Source organism: Caretta caretta, chromosome 4 (assembly GCF_965140235.1).
Source record: "Caretta caretta isolate rCarCar2 chromosome 4, rCarCar1.hap1, whole genome shotgun sequence".
NCBI lineage: Eukaryota > Metazoa > Chordata > Testudines > Cheloniidae > Caretta > Caretta caretta.
Window position 1 is genome coordinate 100,681,467 of NC_134209.1, and position 19,526 is coordinate 100,700,992.

Here is a 19,526-nt window from a genome sequence, read left to right on the forward strand (position 1 = left end):
GGGGTTGGGGAGGGGTGAGAGGTGGGGCTCAGTCCAGCCCTGTGTGGGGTGCAAGGGGGCTTGGGAGAGTGGCTCAGGCCAGCTCCAGGGGGTAGCAGGGGACGGGAGAGGGGGCTTGTTCCAGCTCCAAACGGGAGGATGGGGGCGGAGGGGGGAGAGGAGAGGCAAATCTACCCACTCTACCACAGGCTCCATCACCTTCCAACCTGGCTGGGGGCGGGGCCTCAGGGGGAAGAGGAGGAGGATGGAGCAGCCGGGGGCGTGGCCAGAGTGCCAACGCTCCTGAGCGGTCCCCAAACCCACCACTGGGCAAAGGCAACATTTGCCCCGCTGCCCTAATTACCGCCCCCGCCCTAGTGCCCCCTCCCGAAGCACCTCCCCGGTGCCCCCTCCCCACACCTGTGGCCCCTGACCCTTCCCGAACTAGCCCAGCCAGGAGAAACGCCCGCCCGCTTTCCCCCGTCTCCACCCAGCCCCTCCCCCGCTCCCTGCCTCCGCCCTCCCGCCTCGTTCCTAACCGCCGCCCCCAGCCGCGCGCTCGCAGCCCCAGGAGAGCCGGGGCCGCGCGCAGGAAGCTCTCGCGAGGTTGCGGCGGCGGCGGCGCTGTTGCTGTGGTTCCCTCGGCTGGGGCGGAGCGAGCGCTGGCGCCGCGGCCCGGCCCGGCCCGGATGTTGTTGTTTCTCCCCCTCCCCGGATAACGACGGGCGCTTCCTGCCCCTGAGCTGCAGCGACGCCGGCTCAGCCTCGCCGGTGGACCGCGGCCGCCTGCCCGCCCTTTATCCAGACACGCAGCGCGGCCCGGCTATGGCGGATTTCGACGAGATCTACGAGGAGGAGGAGGACGAGGAGCGGGCGCTGGAGGAGCAGCTGCTGAAATACTCGCCCGACCCGGTGGTGGTGCGCGGCTCTGGCCATGTCACCGTGTAAGGGCCGCGCCGGGGGGAAGGGAGGGAGGGAGGGAGGCCGCGGGCACGCGATGGGGCCGGGTCGCGGGGAGAAGGTGGCGAGCCTGGGCTCCAGCGGGGGAGCGGGCAGAGTTGTGCCCTGTCCAGCCCCTGCTCTGGGAGCTGGATCGGCCCTGGCCGTGCCCCGTGGGGTGTGATGCGATTGGCGGTGCCTGCAGTCTACCATCTGGTTGGAAAGGACCTGGCGGAAAGCTCCGCTGCTGCAAGGAGCCAGCCGGCGAGTCTGGCTTTGAACTTCCAGCCCAAGTCGGGGGAGCGTGGCTCCTCCCTCCCTCCCTGCTCCCTCTGCGCAGCCAGCCGTGGGGGCACCTGTGGCGTTTCCCCTGCGCCGCATCTTGCATTTTGTCGCGTTGTAAAGCCCTACAGATCGTTTATTGAGACAGTAAGAAAACAAAGCTGACCTAGGTTGTGATTAACAGAGGTATGTAAAGTATGAAATCCAGCGATGAGCTGTCAGGAAGTATTTTTTTTTTTAACTACACGACCTGTAGTCCTGTAGGTCTTTTATGCTGCTGTTAGTCACAGTCTCAGCCTCCTCTTTTATCAAGCCTCAACTTTCTGCTGTGGTCTGAAAAGTCTTAGTAAATGAGAGCAGCCAGCCAGTCTGACAAGCACACCCAAAACAATGTCATTAGCTGTTTGGCATGTGATGAGGGTGACCCACTGTGCTGTGGGGGGTTTTTTTTTGGCCAGGTATCAGTGCGGATCTGGTGGTGACTCCAACATAAAAGTGTATTTAAGTTTTCAGTAATTTCACAAGCTAGGTTGTTTTCTGTGATCTATTCTATTAGGAACTCTATCTTAAAAAAATTACTTAGTGCTCATGAATGGTACTGCACATTCTTGGAAACTTAAAAAGAATATTTGCAAAAGATAGAATAAGGGAAGCACAAGCGTCTTCGTGTTCTATTCACTACTGAATTGGGCTGGATTTGAGGCAGCAGCATAGAAGTTAAAGGCCCTGTATTTATCAGATGTGATGCAGAGCTATCCAAGATATTGGGGTTAATTTTGACAGTAGTGTGGTAACTTTTCATTAATATTGTTTTACTATGTTGTTAATGTCAGAGAAAGTTTCCGTGCAGAAAGAGATTGATTTGCTCTCTGGTGAGAAATCAGAAAGCTTCCATACGGCCTAGGTGTTCTTTGGGAGAGATGTTAGGGGTTGAGAAGATGTTGAAAGAGAGGGAATGATTTGTTTGTAGGTCTGTTTGAATACAGATCTGGTTTGTAGTTGTTACCATCCAATAGCATATGTGAAATAGTTAATTTCTAGTGGACAGCTGATCATATATTATATTAAAATCATAACAGTTATTGCTCACTATCTGGCAGCCTTTTCATTGTTCTCATTAAAAAGGCAAAGGACGAAAGGAAATTAAGACACTTCTCTTTTCTCTTCCTTGGTTGTGGATCCAGTGGGCCAAGATCAAGGCCCATTGGTGGAAAAGCATGGAAAAGCCTTCACACTTGTGACTCATAGAAGGAATTTGGCTCTGGGCTGCCAATCCTGCCAGTTGTTCATGTGAATTGTTTTAATAACAAAAAAAAAAAAATCTCCTAATCTCTAGTACTTGATCTTTTGGATGGCCAAAAGAATGCTTCCAGCAGTTATTTTGAGTGGTCTTCATCTGGTTTGTATATCCCACCCTTTATTAAATATGCTCTGAATGTCCTCAGCCACCCATTTTCCCTCTCTTCACCCTAAATTACATCTATTTAATGTAATTCCATGACATCAGAGAAGACTGAAAATTCCTATTGAAGTCTTTCACCTCTTTCCTTCTAATGAAATAGCAACCCATTTGTAATTCCTACTTCTGTATCATCACATTTCCTTAAATGAGGACTTTGAGACTAGAGATAAATTTCAAACATATTGGGGATAAGATATAAAAGCTATTTTTCATTTAGATTTTTGTTATAGAACTTGCATGCAAAGCATTCTTCTTCCTTGATTTACAGAAATATGCATTTTAGAAGTCGGGAAAATTTTATCACAGATCTAGCAAGGAAAAGGAATACTTATGGTCCTCTCACTGATTCTGCAGTTTAAAACAGTTGCTGACTATTTGTATTTAAATAAAGGCTTCCTCCGTCATAGTCTATTGTCTTATCCTTTCTGATCTTGCATTGAAGTCATAATGTTGAATTTGTATTATCAGTCATTTTCATGACTACAGATTAATGTCACAAAGACAGAATTATTACTTGAACATCATCCACCAGGAGGAGAAAATGGCCTATCTGTGATAGAGTCCTTAGTTAAAACTATTTAAAAAAATAACAAAGGGAATGCAGGTAAATACTGTGTAAATAAAATGTTTAATGCAGGATTAATCAATTACTTTTTGTCAAGGTCCAAATTTCTTGGTCAAAATATAGTCAAGGTCCAGACTCCAGAGAAAATGTTGTTGTTGTTGTTTTTGTATTAGTCAATAAAAAGATTTTGTGGTCAAATCAAAAGTGTCTGGTGGTCCAGATTTGGCCCACGGTCCACCTATTGACTGTCCCTGGTTTAATGTATAAAGACGGTTTTCCAAGTTTGCTTTCTAAACAGAGTTCTCCTTTAAAACAAGCTAGAACTATATGCAGAACGATCCAAATAGAGTAAGAGGTTAAAGTCTCTTGTCATTTAAAAACTCCCTCCACCCGCCCCCCCATTTAATTCAGGTCTACAACTTTCAGACCACCGGATTCTACTTGGTATGGTACCAAAGTATGTACACTGCTGGTGTTATCACTCCTACTATTTCATTCTACTACTAAGAGTCCCTCTTTTTTAAATATTACATATTTCTCTAAAGTTCTAATATCTTTAAACTTGACAAACCATAAAAAGTGATTTAAATCAGGGAGTTAACCATTAAAGTACTTATTTTTATATCTGTAGGTCATCTCAAGTTTTTAGTGGGGGGGTGGGTGATAGGGATGATATTGCTAGCAAAATATGCATGCTGGAGTGTCTCACCAACTAGCAGCTGGTGTTCTCTGTTGGGTATGAAAACTATATACTTGGAGGAAAGAGGAGAAAAAGTTACGTTTTCATTGACAAATTTGCTCAGTGTTTCTATTCTTGATTATTTGAAGCATTTATAAAGCTCAAAGCTTATACATTATAAAATTGTTTGACTTTTTGTAAAATATGTGTTTCAGGTTGTCTTTCAGTGCATGGATTTCATGTTATTTGCCTCTTATACGTTGTATTTGAAATTGATGTATATATCAATAACGAAGTATGGAAGGTTAGGTGTATTAATTTAAAATGGCTCATTCCCTACTGGAACCAGACAGTGCCCATGAGGAAGTTGCCTGATTTGAATGTCAAGAGGACAAGAACTGTACCTGGGTGGGGGAGTATATTGGGACAAGGAGCCTGGAGGTGGGACTGGAGGCTGGAAAACAAGGGAAGGGACACAGGGACATGGATTTGGGGGAATGGGACTGGCTGGGCAAGGAGACAGGAACTGGGAGTCAAGGAGGGAAATAGGGAGTGGGGACTGGCAGCAAGTAAGGAGGGGGAGACAGAGATTGGGTGAAGATCAGAGTAGGAGACTGAAACTGGCCTGGCAAGGATACTGGAACTAGGACTCAGTGAGGTAGGGTGAGGGGATGCAGATCTGAGCTACAGTGCTGCACAAGGAAACGGGGACACCGAGCCTAGAGGTGGGGGAACACTGAGATTGGATGAGGCGCCTGGAGAGGGAGATTGAGACTGGGAGCCAGTTGGGATGGGGAATGTGGAGGTTGAACATACAGTTTGGATGAGGACCAGGAAAATTGGGACTGGGTGGGAAAGGAGTCTGGGGTTAAGGAGTAGGGGGCAGATGGGATGTGGAATGGCTGGGCAAGGAGACTGCGACTGAGATGAAGAGACGGGATTGGGACTGGCTCAGAGAATTAGACTGGGACAAGGAGCTAAATGTGGAAAAGAGACAGGACTGGGACAGGTTGGAGAGGATGGGGTAGAAGAGATCAAGCTTAGGAGAAATTGGCTGAAGAGTATGTGACTACTAGAGCCTGGAATGGAATGCAAGATTCCTGAGTCTCACCCATTCCTTTGCTGTCAACAACTGTTTGTAAATCCCATTAGCAAAGTGGGTGTTTTATCCACCTTTAGTGCTGGGCATTTAGAGGATAACTTAATTACTGCTATCATTTACTCAGTCTGCTCAAGTAGCAGAGATCTGTACAGTGGAGCTAAAGGTTCCAAACCTGTTGAAGGCAATATGATGCCACATGATGGAATTTCTGGTTTTACAGTTTGCTTTTTAAAAACATAGGAAATTACACAGGAAAAAAACCTACATTTAAAGAACATTAAGGTTGCAAAGTCAAGTGCTCAGAAGTTAGGAAATGCAGAATTAGAGTTGCCCGTATAATGTTAATTCACTCTCCCCCTTTGTGCATATGCACTATGGTACGGTCTCTATATGGTCATATACCATTTTTTCCACAGAACCGAGCCTCACTCAGTGCAGATGATGGAGGTTGCTCATCAAATAAGCTGCTATTCAGTATTTTGTTTTCCCATTGGTCAATGTGTGGCCATTGTTGGATTGAGGTTGATGTAGGAACACAACCTAAGAGTTTTACTACCAGTGGTTCTAAGGCTACAAATAAGGCCCCCCACTCCTAGAGGAACATATCATACAGGAGGCTTTGGAATTCATTATGCAGTTAGATTATGGTAGGAGAGAGAATCAAGATTACATCTGAGATTCAGAAAGTTCTTCCTTCTTGTAGAATGTCAAGTATTTCAATGCTTAGTAATTGATAGGTACCATCTTTTTGTTTTTTGTTTGTACAGCACCTTGCCCAATAAGATCTTGATCCATGACTAGGGCTCCTACGTACTACAGTAATACAAATAATAAATAAGTTGAGAACAGATTGATTTAATTCCAAATATTGTTTCAGAGTTTTATTTTTAATCTTTGAGACTGAAAATGTAGTTTAGAGGATCTCTTCCTTTTATATGTTTCTTAACATAGGTGCTAAAAAGGAATCATCATGCAGCCACTTTCAGGATGGATTATTTAAAAAAAGTGAGTTTAAATGGGATATTTTAGTTTTTAAAAATACATTACATTTGTTGTAAAATTAACTTTAAGGTTAAACTCACTAATTTATAGTTATTTAAATTGAGAATGAAAGCTTAGCGAGTTGAAGTGGATTGATATTTTGTAGTATCTAGGGTAGATGTAAAAAGACCATTTTCAAAATTTGAACGAGTTTAATTTAATTTTGAAAAGCTGATCACTATGGGGAAAGCAGGAAAACTAGTTTTTCTTTGCCAATCAGTGAACAAAAAACAGATCTCTCAATCCCAGTTTCTCTGTTTATATAATCAGTTTACCGAAACTTGGTTTTTCTTGTTTTATTTGGTTTTTATTATGTACCACATCAGCAAGTTTGAGTACAATGAGGTGTTTTGTTTTTAACTGCAACTAATGAAAACAATATTCTGAGGAAGGCAAAGTCAACTAGTAAGTTGCACTGAAGTGAATGCAGTTTAGTTATAGTTCTTTTGTTATAGATGAAAAGTATTAACCATTTAAAAACAAAACAAATAACCACAGGCATGTGACAATGCAAGACTGGAGTATCATGTTGAATAATATACCTCTAATAAAAGCAAGAAACTTTTCATGATAGTTGTACCTTTCTGATTTACCATCCCGATGAGTCGAAAGAATAGTAAATATGGCAGGCGACCAGCTTGGCTTAATGGTGAAATCTTAGCGGATCTTAAACATAAAAAAGAAGCTTACAAGAAGTGGAAGGTTGGACATATGACCAGGGAAGAGTATAAAAATATTGCTAGGGCATGTAGGAATGTTATCAGGAGGGCCAAATCGCACCTGGAGCTGCAGCTAGCCAGAGATGTCAAGAGTAACAAGAAGGGTTTCTTCAGGTATGTTGGCAACAAGAAGAAAGCCAAGGAATGTGTGGGCCCCTTACTGAATGAGGGAGGCAAACTAGTGACAGAGGATGTGGAAAAAGCTAATGTACTCAATGCTTTTTTTGCCTCTGTTTTCACTAACAAGGTCAGCTCCCAGACTGCTACGCTGGGCATCACAAAATGGGGAAGAGATGGCCAGCCCTCTGTGGAGATAGAGGTGGTTAGGGACTTTTTAGAAAAGCTGGACGTGCACAAGTCCATGGGGCCGGACGAGTTGCATCCGAGAGTGCTGAAGGAACTGGCGGCTGTGATTGCAGAGCCATTGGCCATTATCTTTGAAAACTCGTGGCGAACCGGGGAAGTCCCGGATGACTGGAAAAAGGCTAATGTAGTGCCAATCTTTAAAAAAGGGAAGAAGGAGGATCCTGGGAACTACAGGCCAGTGAGCCTCACTTCAGTCCCTGGAAAAATCATGGAGCAGGTCCTCAAAGAATCAATCCTGAAGCACTTGCATGAGAGGAAAGTGATCAGGAACAGCCAGCATGGATTCACCAAGGGAAGGTCATGCCTGACTAATCTAATCGCCTTCTATGATGAGATTACTGGTTCTGTGGATGAAGGGAAAGCAGTGGATGTATTGTTTCCTGACTTTAGCAAAGCTTTTGACACGGTCTCCCACAGTATTCTTGTCAGCAAGTTAAGGAAGTATGGGCTGGATGAATGCACTACAAGGTGGGTAGAAAGCTGGCTAGATTGTCGGGCTCAACGGGTAGTGATCAATGGCTCCATGTCTAGTTGGCAGCCGGTATCAAGTGGTGTGCCCCAAGGGTCGGTCCTGGGGCCGGTTTTGTTCAATATCTTCATAAATGATCTGGAGGATGGTGTGGATTGCACTCTCAGCAAATTTGCGGATGATACTAAACTGGGAGGAGTGGTAGATACGCTGGAGGGGAGGGATAGGATACAGAGGGACCTAGACAAATTGGAGGATTGGGCCAAAAGAAATCTGATGAGGTTCAATAAGGATAAGTGCAGGGTCCTGCACTTAGGACGGAAGAACCCAATGCACAGCTACAGACTAGGGACCGAATGGCTAGGCAGCAGTTCTGCGGAAAAGGACCTAGGGGTGACAGTAGACGAGAAGCTGGATATGAGTCAGCAGTGTGCCCTTGTTGCCAAGAAGTCCAATGGCATTTTGGGATGTATAAGTAGGGGCATAGCGAGCAGATCGAGGGACGTGATCGTTCCCCTCTATTCGACATTGGTGAGGCCTCATCTGGAGTACTGTGTCCAGTTTTGGGCCCCACACTTCAAGAAGGATGTGGATAAATTGGAGAGAGTCCAGCGAAGGGCAACAAAAATGATTAGGGGTCTGGAACATATGAGTTATGAGGAGAGGCTGAGGGAGCTGGGATTGTTTAGCCTGCAGAAGAGAAGAATGAGGGGGGATTTGATAGCTGTTTTCAACTACCTGAAAGGGGGTTCCAAAGAGGATGGCTCTAGACTGTTCTCAATGGTATCAGATGACAGAACGAGGAGTAATGGTCTCAAGTTACAGTGGGGGAGGTTTAGATTGGATATTAGGAAAAACTTTTTCACTATGAGGGTGGTGAAACACTGGAATGCGTTACCTAGGGAGGTGGTAGAATCTCCTTCCTTAGAGGTTTTTAAGGTCAGGCTTGACAAAGCCCTGGCTGGGACGATTTAACTGGGAATTGGTCCTGCTTTGAGCAGGGGGTTGGACTAGATGACCTTCTGGGGTCCCTTCCAACCCTTATATTCTATGATTCTATGATTCTATGATTTAATTATGATAATAAAGCTTACGTTACACAGCACCAGTCTTGGCTCCATAGTTAAGGTTGAATTTAGTTTTGCACTTAAAGGAGGTATTCATACCTCTAGGAAGAATACAGGATATCCTCCCTAAAACACAGCACTTACTCTTCAACCTTTCCTTTTTTCATTCTCAATCAAGTTTATTTGGTATTTGTTTTCCTCTACCAATCTATGAATAAAAATCAAGCGTGAGAGGATGAGGTCTACTACATCTATAATCTTGTAGGTCATAGTGACCAGAAACAATCAGTTCAATACACCAACTACAGCTAACACTGCCTTTGTTTGATAAATCAGTTAGTTTTAAATGCAAAACCTGTTCTGATAAATTTACTTTTTTTCTTGTGTCCAGAACATTTAAAAGAGCTTTATTTCATTAACAAAAAGCAGTTTTAAAATGCTATTTTGTGAAGTTAACTGAATTCAAATTTCCATCCAAATGCAGCTTGACGCAAATCACAAGTAAAAAAAAAAAATTTAGTAAATAAGAAATGTGTAATTCACCATTTTCTAACGCAAAAAAGTTGCAAAGTCAAGTGCTCAAAAGTTATGAAAAGCCAAAATTAAGGTTGCTTGTGCAACCTTGATTCAGCCCCCCCTTGTGTGTATGCATTATGAGAATCTTTAATTACATGATCACAAACTGCTTTTTCCACAGGACTCCTATCTCATTCTGTGTACGTAATGGACCTGCTTTTGGGATGAATCAGGGCTGTGTAGATTAAGAGACTTATTTGTAGGATCCCAGCCTCCTTTGTTGCAGAAGTTGGAAGGTGTTTAGTGAATGAGATGGGACTGCAGGAAGAGAGAGGATGAACTCATGATTTAAAATAGTTGAATGCTTCCCTGGAAAACTGGATTCTATCCTTGCCTTGGTCACAGAGTCCCTGTGGGTATGTCTACACTGCAGTCTCCATGCCCAGGTAGATAGAGTTGCAATAGTGGGGCTTGAGCACACTAAAAATAGCAGTGTGGATGTTGCTACAGCAGCAGAGGCTCAGTCTAGTCATCCAGCTGCAGTGTAGACATACCTTATGTGATGCTAGGAAAGTCACTGAAACCAAACTTTTCACAGGTAGTCACTAATTGTGGGTGTGAGAGAGATGGCAATTTCTGCAAGATCTTTGAAAAACCTATTGAATTAAGTTTAAGTATCTTTGGAGACCATTCTATTAAATGTGCAAAACAGGGTGGATTTGATTTAAATCGTGATTTAAATCGCTAGTCAGGAAGACTCTATTTAATCATGGATTTCTACATAAAAGTGCATTCTTGTTGGTTGTTATAACCTTAATACATATTCTTCACAACTCAGAGATAGATGTATGTTTAGTTTTTAGAAGGTACACACTATGCATTTTTAAAGTGATTTATTTTGAAAACTTTTCAGATTAGTTTTACAGTTATATCAGAAAATGAATGAATGATGGTTATTTCATTTACAAAAGGTAATTGAAGCAGATATTTATGAAAGCATTGGGAAGTGAACTATCTCCAGTTCAACAAGTTAATCATTAATATTTGGAGGATTTTCTTGCCATGCTGTATTAGGAGGAGAACATCACCAGAGAGACATTTAAATTGTTGTATTTAACTAAAACAACAACATTATGTATTCTGGATTTTTTTCTTCAACAGCAAGCATATAATATTTTAACAAAACAAGCATATGAATTTTTGAATGTAGTTAAACATTCAAGTTTTTTAAAATCAGGTTTGTTTTTGTTCAAATTGTTTTTAACTAAAATAGTTAAATGAAATATTTAAAAACAACAACAACAAAAATTAAATTGACTATGTCAACCAGGTCAACATGAGAAACTTAAAATATTGGCTTCTGCAGCTAACTCAGTCGTCTTCACCTTCATTTTCCTGTTTCTTCATAATCTGGAAAAGAAAAACAAGGTTTCCTGCTTTTTCAGGTCCCAAACTATTTCTCAATTTGAAATGAATTAGTCCAAAGGAAGAAAATGTTCTTTCTATACTGGCAGAAGAAGCTACTGCTGTTAAAAGTGAGATTATCACTTCAACAGTCTCTGAATCCAAGTGCTTAAGTGACTTCCACCAGTTCACTAGTCTGACTTTCTTTAAAACATCATCAGCAAACACACAGTTCTTGAATGGTTTACCCTTAGGTCTGAAGTTTATTATAGTTGGCATTATGGAGGGATGATTTCTGGATGTCCATGTCCTAGCCAACTCCTCTTCTTCAGTAGTTAAGGTTTGGCCCTGGTACTGAGTATTGAGAATATTTGGAAGAAAATGAGCTGGAGATAGTGCTTGTCCCATTTGTTTTTTTAATGCTTGTAATTTAACTCTGTCATTGCATATTTCTCTTTTTAAGATCTCACTCAGTTCCTTCCAAATTTCAGCAATAAAACAGCTATTTCCCTGCATTTTGTTCAAGGCTACAGAAATAGGCTTCAGGGTACTCGGCATGTGTTCGACATTTCTCTTAAACCCAATGCTGAGAACTTTGGCTGTGACAGTGCCATCTGTTTTTTCATGAACTGTCATCAGATTTGGCAAGTTCTTGATCTAGTGCTCAAAACGGTCCACTACTGAGTTCCATCGTACATCTTGTGGGAGAATTAGCTTGGTTCCTCCCACTTTTTTCAGAGCAGCTGCTGCAAAGTGGTTGTTACGGAAGTAGTTTGCCATTTCAACAACATTAGCCTTTATTTCTGGAACACTGAAGTCTTTGGCTAGGAGGTGCATCAAATGAGCGCTGCAACCGTATGTTATTAGCTTGGGACTCTCTGCTAAATAATTTCTTCTCATTTTGGAGACATTTGCAGCATTGTCTGTGACCAGGCTGCGTACGAAACATTTGAATTTTTTTTCAGTTTGTTATAGCTTTTACTGCTACTTCTTGTAAGTATTCTGCTATGTGTGCATTTCCCTGATGTATCAATTTTTTCTGTAAGGAAGACATTCCCTTCTTCTGTTGTCACACAAGCACATACAACAGGATCATTGCTCTACCCATCAAGACTAAGGTACAATTTTATCCTCTAGACCTTTTACACACCGCTCAATTTCTCTTTCATACACTTTATCCAGCAATTTGCCTGCAACATCTGCTCTGTTGCGTGGACTGTATCCTGGTCTTAATGACTGAACCATATTAATGAAGTGTGGGTTCTCAATCATACAGAAAGGAAAGTTTGTTGAATAAACAAACCGGGCAATTTTTTCATCAATTACCTCTTTTTTGTAATCTGCTGGTTCTTATCACACTTAGCTATGGTTGTTTCTGGATGATGGAGGTTTTTTTTTTTTCTTTTTGCTACAGGTGATATGCTGTGGCTGTGTGACATACATGATGTGACTGAAATGCTACCATTGGCAGATAATCATAGAATCATAGAATCATAGAATATAAGGGTTGGAAGGGACCCCAGAAGGTCATCTAGTCCAACCCCCTGCTCAAAGCAGGACCAATTCCCAGTTAAATAACTCTGAAACTATAGAAAATGATGGTGATCTTGAAGGTGGATAGTCTTGAGAATCCCGTATATTGAGGATGGATTCTCTTAAACAAAATAAGTCAATGCAGTTATTTAATTATTATTACTATATTGCTCATTGCATTCACTGACACTCAGTACTATTTCAAAGGTGAAATTGTACAAGGACGATCTGTCTATTTCCTCTATTTATTTTTTATCCCAACTGCATCTAAAATGATAGTACCATAGAGTAACAATTATATTTTTTGCTCAAACGTGAGAATTTAAGAATAGTCCAGAAGGAAGACAGGCAGTCCTTAAGACAGAAGTATGAAATAAAAAAGTTTACCAACCTGAAGATCCTGCATGTTCAGATATGTTCCTTTCATCATCTTCTGCACAGCTTCCTCCTGAAAAGGAACACTTCTTATGATGTTGTTTCGTTCGAGCAACCAGGCCTTGCATTTTTTTGTTGCACTGTTTGCATTTTGCACGCATGCCTGTCTTACCCACAGGTAGAGGAACTTAATTAAAATATTCCCAAACTGGGTCTCTTTTACGGCCTGCTGCCATTATAGGTTTTCCCTTCCAGTGAGAGAATGGTATGGTAGATCTCAAATCAGTGAAGGCTACACTAAGAAAGACCTCAAGACTTCTAGAATATGCTGCTCAAACAGTTTCACTTTTGTTTGTACTGCCTGTCCCTCCCTTCTCACACTTATCTCCAGCCTTCTTCTCCTTGTCCAGATCTATTTTGCCCCCAACAATCTTCTATTCATTGAACTTTTTGAAACTTTGCACTTTTAGAGAGAGGTAAGGGATTGACTCTGTGTACACAAATTTGCAGAGGGACAACAGGGTTGAGGTCTGTTATTTCTCAGCCCCCTCACCCCCCCCCCTTATTTATATATTTGAAACCATTTTTGCTGTTAACAAGCATGTTCTCTCTGGAGACAAAAATCCACAGTTTGTGAACTGCAAAACTAAGCATCTCTGATGGTATCTTCTTGACTGAGCACTGAGTCCCGTTGCGTAGATAGAAAGATTAACCTAAATAATCTATACAGAAGCCCCTGGAACCGCATAAGATTGGGTCCCTAATTCATGAACTATTGGAACTCATTTACAAACTTTTCTTAAACATTATGTGACTATATTGTCTCATACTATAGAATCAGAATTTATAATCCCTATTCTATGATGAGATATCTTTGAGCTATAATGTATCTTAATTAAAACTATCTTTCAGATAGGTTTTTTTCCTCAAAAAGCATTTTATCAAAAAAATCCGATTTAAAGAAATCATTGATTTTTATCCACCCTGATCCCAACCAATACCACTGTAGAACAAGAGCCTAGGTTAGAGAAAAGCAGACCAAAGGAAATTTTGAGTATGGATTTCCAGCTGGGTTATGTATAGTAAGACTTCTTGGTCAAGGTACAGACCTTTTCTTAAGCACCTTATTCTATTCCAGGGCTCTCAAACTCAAATTACCACGAGGGCCACATGAGGACTAGTACATTGGCCTTTGTCCCCCCCCCCTTCACCCCACTGTCCCATTCCACCCTACCCCCTATTCCCCCCAAGGCCACCACCTCACCTTACATATGCTTCTTCTCCAGGGTCCAGGCACCTAATTAGTGGAGCCACGCCTGCACAGCTCCACTAGTTAGGTGGGTGGCCCTTCATTCTCTTGTGTGCGGCTGCCCAGGTGTGCACCTTAGAGGGAACTATCCGCGGACCACCTGAATGGAGTTCGTGGATCACCAGTGGTCCGTGGAACACAGTTTGAGAACCTCTGACATAAAAAGTGTATGTCAGAGTAAACAAGCTGAAAAAGACAGATTTTTTTCCTCTAAACGTTTTCAGTTATGGTAATCTTAGAAGTTGCTTTTAACAATAATAGGTACAACATTTTCAGATGGAAATGTGATATTTTTTTTTAAAGTTTGAATGCTTGTGCAAAGGAACCTTCATGATGTGGTATTCGTTAATCTCTTCATTGAATGATTGTGTTTCTGGTATGATCTACTTTTTTTTCTTTTCTTTTTTTTTCCCCAGATTTGGACTGAGCAACAAATTTGAAGCAGAATTCCCTTCTTCATTAACTGGAAAGGTGAGTATCTATGGATAAGACTCAATTAGAAATGTACTATAACGGCCTCTAAAACTTAGAATTTGGGTAACAAGATTTTGCTATTAGAAACGGTTGGTATTTGGGTTTCTACATATAATTGAGCTTTGCAGGAATACTCATTAATTTACATTATATTGCAGTAGTACTGGATTATTTTTCTTTCTTCACAGGTTGCACCTGAGGAATTTAAAGCCAGCATCAGCAGAGTTAACAGTTGTCTTAAGAAGAACCTTCCAGTTAATGTTCGATGGCTACTTTGTGGATGCCTTTGTTGCTGCTGTACATTAGGTTGTAGTATGTGGCCAGTTATTTGCCTCAGTAAAAGAGTAAGTTGGACTATATTATCATTTGGCATTCTCTGTTGTAAATCTGGAAATTGTGATTGGATTCATTTGTGTATTGTTTTTTTGTTAATTTTCAAAACTCTGTGTGTTAGGTCTGGTCCACGCAGAAGGAAAATGAAAAAAGGTGTGATTTAAACTTATTTAGTTATTTCAGTGCAAGTTGTGTGCAGATCAGTCTTTAATATTACAGTGGAAACTAAACAGAACCAGTTTAGTATACTTAAGCAAGTACATGCTATTTTGAATGTTTCAGGTAGCATGGCTATACGTATACATTTTTATTAGAGCTGTCAATTAATTGCAGTTAACTCACATGATTAACTCAAAAAAATTAATCGCAATTAATTGCACTTATAACAATAGAATACCAATTGAAATTTATTAAATATGTTTGGATATTTTTCTACATTTTCAATATTGATTTCAACTACAACGCAGAATACAAAGTGCACAGTGCTCACTTTATATTATTATTTTTTATTATAAATATATGCACTGTAAAATGATAAAGAAAGTAGTAGTATTTTTCAGTTCACCTCATACAGGTACTGAAGTGCAATCTCTTTATTGTGAAAGTGTAACTTACAAATGCAGATTTTTTTTTTTGGTTACATAACTGCACTCAAAAACAAAACAATAACACTTTAGAGCCTACAAGTCCACTCAGTCCTACTTCTTATTCTGCCAATCGCTAAGACAAACAAGTTAGTGTTTACATTGACGTGAGATAATGCTGCCTGCTTCTTATTTACAATGTCACCTGAAAGTGAGAACAGACATTTGCATGGCACTTTTGTAGCCAGTGTTGCAAGGTATTCACATACCAGATATGCTAAACATTTGTATGACTCTTACATGCTTTGGCCACCATTCCGGAGTACATGGTTCCATGCTGATGATGCTAGTGGAAAAAAATAATTTGTCAATTAAATTTGTGACTGCACTCCTTGGGGGGAGAATTGTATATCTCCGGCTCTGTTTTACCCGCATTCTGCATACATTTCATGTTATAGCAGCCTCGGATGATGACCCAGCACATGTTTGTTTTAAGAACACTTTCACAGCAGATTTGACGAAACTCAAAGCAGGTACCGATGTGAGATTTCTAAAAATAGCTACAGCACTCGACCCAAGGTTTAAGAATCTGAAGTGCCTTCTAGAATCTGAGAGGGACGAGGTGTGGAGTGTGCTTTTAGAAGTCTTAAAAGAGTAACACCCTGATGTGGAAATTACAGAACCCAAACCACCAAAAAAGAAAATCAACCTTCTGCTGGTGGCATCCGACTCAGATGATGAAAATAAACATATGTCAATCCGCACTGCTTTGAATCGTTATCAAGCAGAATCCATCATCAGCATGGAAGTATGTCCTCTGGAATGGTGGGTGAAGCATGAAGGGACATATGAATCTTTAGCGCATCTGACACGTAAATATCCAGCTACAACAGTGCCATGAGAATGCCTGTTCTCGCTTTCAGGTGATATTGTAAACAAGAAGCAGTCAGCATTATCTCCTGCAAATTGTACCCAACCTTGTTTGTCTGAGTGATTGGCTGACCAAGAAGTAGGACTGTGTGGACTTGTAGGCTCTAAAGTTTTACATTGTTTTATTTTTGAATGCAGATTTTTTTGTATATAATTCTACATTTGTAAGTTCAACTTTCATGATAAAGAGATTGCACTACAGTACTTGTATGAGGTGAATTGAAAAATAATTTTTTTTGTTTTTTACAGTGCAAATATTTGTAATAAAAATATAAAGTGAGCACTGTACACTTTGTATTGTGTTATAATTGAAATTAATATATTTGAAAATGTAGTAAACATCAAAAAATATTTTAAAATAAATGGTATTCTGTTGTTGTTTAACAGCGTGATTAACTGCGATTAATTTTTTTTAATCGCACGATTAATCGCGATTAATTTTTTTAATCTCTTGACAGCCCGAATTTTTATACATACAAGAATAATAATTTTACTTCAGAAAATAATTTTCAACAATACAAATAAATACAAGAACTTCTGTTACTTCAGCTTTTCCATAATATCCTGTTTGTTCTTGTCAAAATATTAGACAGTTGTTGTTATTTGGAAATATTGGTTGAAATGAGTTTTAAGTTTTGAAGAGGTATTGATTATACTGACAAACTGATTACAGTCCTAATGATTACAGATGTTTTAGTGTCTTTCATTTCAAAAGGCCTTTTTTAAAGATATAAGTCAAATGAAGTGATCTGTGATCAGAGTATTGGATCTTCTTTCCAGATTCTAAATGAGATTCATTGGTTCTGTAGGCTGAGTACATTGCATACACCAGGGGCTCCTTGTATTCCTTCCCATCTAGCTGTCTATGTGCCACTCTCCCATTCCCTTCTATTTCAGGGACTCCATACAAACCCCCGTTCCCATGCCAGGGACTCTGCGTAGCCCCCATGTCGCTTTTCCCCCATTCTACTCACCCATGCCAGTTGCTCTGTGTACCCTCTTATTTCCCCTCTCCTCCCCCAGGTCCTTTGGGTCTCCATACCCGGGTCCCCTATTACCCACAGCATGCAAAGATTTTAATATTACAGACAGACAAATGGAGAAATGCCTTTGAGCTGAGCGTAAGACCTCACTTCTCTCAGCTGATAAATCAAAACTGAGCTCTTAAATTGCAGTAAGGCTGTTTTTTGTTTGTGATTTTAAGATTAAAACCAAAATAATTTGAAATGAGTTCTTCCACTTATCTTTTAAAATAGTTCAGGGTCCTGAGGTTCTGTTTTTTCTGTGCTATGGTTGATGACATCACTAAAACCAAAAATAGTTAAAGGAGCTTGCTTGGGATTAGATGTTAGTGATATCCTCAAATATTGCAGAAGCTATGCAGGCACTTGAGACCCACAGGTATTGGTAGGTAAAAAGCATTTTTAAAACAGCTTCTCTTACCAGCATTTTTAGAATATATGTTGGTGGACATAATGAAGACTGAAGAAGAGACTCTCTTTATTAGGCAACTTCCTGTCTTAAGAAGCCTCCCCAAAGTGTCTCCATTTCTGCTCTTTTATTAGTTAAGCAGTGACTTTTTGTCAGTCCCCTGAGTGATTGCTTGAGACCAGTTTTACTATATGCGAAATAAAATTAAGGTACATTAAACCTTCATTAGAGCTGATCCTGCTTCTGTTTGAGTCAATTGAAAACTCCAGTTGACTTCAGTGGGAAAAGGGTCAAACCTTTGGCTTTTGTCCGGGCTTGAAACTGTCATCAGCTACCATGGTTCCTTTCTGTTAGACTAGTTCAAGATGGTCATATGTCCAAGCCCCCAAATCACTATTACAGTTGATCGTGATTAAACAAATCTTAAAGTGATTAACCACTTGGATGGCAGTCTCAGTAGAGATGCCATGGACTGAATGTGCTTGAACTATCTACTCAGCCCAAAATGTCCTTTTGCAGTTAGGCTTGTGGTGCAATGGAAGGGAAATTTGCACTGCTACTACTGAGGCTGAACTTGTTCTGTGGATAAACAGATGCATGGCATGCTGATCCTGCAGTCTTGATCTGACCCATTTCTTCTCTACATTGGATCAACTTCAGTGTGCTGTTGCAGCAGGAAGTCATTAACAACATGTAATAGGGTGGTAGGCTATAAAATTCTGAATAAGGATGCAGGTTTCCTTGTAATTATCCTAATGTGAAGTGCTTCCGCCCTGCATAAAGAGGCACAAAATTATAGCTGAGTTATTCTGACAGATGCATCTTATCTCCAGTCAGGATAGAAGAGGTTGGAGTATAGGAGACTGAGGGAAGTAGGGTTTGGGAGGAAAAGGAGTCCTGCTGGGAAATCCTAGAAACTGACAAGTTTGCGGAAAGTTGCACCTCTGGTTTGTTCTGTTTGTTGTTGTTTGAGTTACCAATAAAGGCAAGGTGTACCAAGGGGATAAGTTTGGGGGTGTGTGTGTGTCTGTGTCTGTCTCTCTCGGAGGGAGGGGGCGGGAGAGAGAGAGACACACACACACCCTAAATATATTCTCTCTCTCGGAGGGGAGGGAGAGGGGGGAGAGAGAGACACACACACACTGAATATATTCTCATTCTCTCTCTCTCCCATTGACACCATCATTAAACACATAGCTACCATCCTGCTCCGAACAGAATATATTCTCTCTCTCTCTCTCGGGGGGTGGGGCGGAGAGTGAGAGAGAGAGAATATATTCTGTTCGGAGCAGGATGGTAGCTATGCGTTTAATGATGGTGTCAATGGTAGGATAGACCACTTTGCACAAGGAGGGAAAATGAGCAGCTCTGTGAAATGGATACTTAACAGAAACAATGACAGCAAGCCTGGGTTGCAGCACCCACAGGCATGGCTGCCGCAGTTCCGGGGTTTGCCCACATGCACCACTCATGCTGCCAGTAAATCCAGTCTCTTTCTTAGCAAAACTGGAACCAGAAGATAACCCAGAAACACATCTGGTTACATGAAGAGGGTTCAGCCAGGTATCTCTGTCTTATACCTGATAAGCAAAGTGACTCATTAGCTCAGGTTTGAGACCCAGAAAATAGGGACATAGATGGACCTAATAAAGGATCTTTACTTACAAAGTCTGCCTGCAAGAGTGCAGATGTGGCAGAACAATGTGTTCACACTGGCTGCACAGTGCAGCAAACAGAGAGCATCTTAGCGGCTGATGCATCAGAGACAACACAGCCGCAATGTAGAACTGAGAGAGCTTGATTGTTTGTCCAAACGATTGTCACAGAGAAGAATAAAAAGACTTAGGGCCTCAGAGAGAAACTGGAAAGGACAAGGATGCTCCTCCAAACTGAGATCCTTAATCCCAGATCTGGCTGGGGGAGAATTCAAGAATTGAGGAAGACAACCACAGGCTGTCTTCCAAGAA

The 19,526-nt window shown here is 41.2% G+C and overlaps 1 protein-coding gene across 1 annotated transcript in view; it reads left to right on the forward strand.

The window, feature by feature from the left end:
* Positions 1–585: 585 nt before the first annotated feature.
* Positions 586–19,526, forward strand: part of CHIC2 (cysteine rich hydrophobic domain 2) — a 40,907-nt gene continuing 21,966 nt past the window's right edge. Inside the window, exons 1-3 of the mRNA XM_048848336.2 lie at positions 586–923; positions 14,224–14,278; positions 14,470–14,625. Coding sequence (XP_048704293.1) covers positions 805–923; positions 14,224–14,278; positions 14,470–14,625 — 330 coding nt within the window. The 5' untranslated portion in view covers positions 586–804. The remainder of the gene's footprint in view (positions 924–14,223; positions 14,279–14,469; positions 14,626–19,526) is intronic.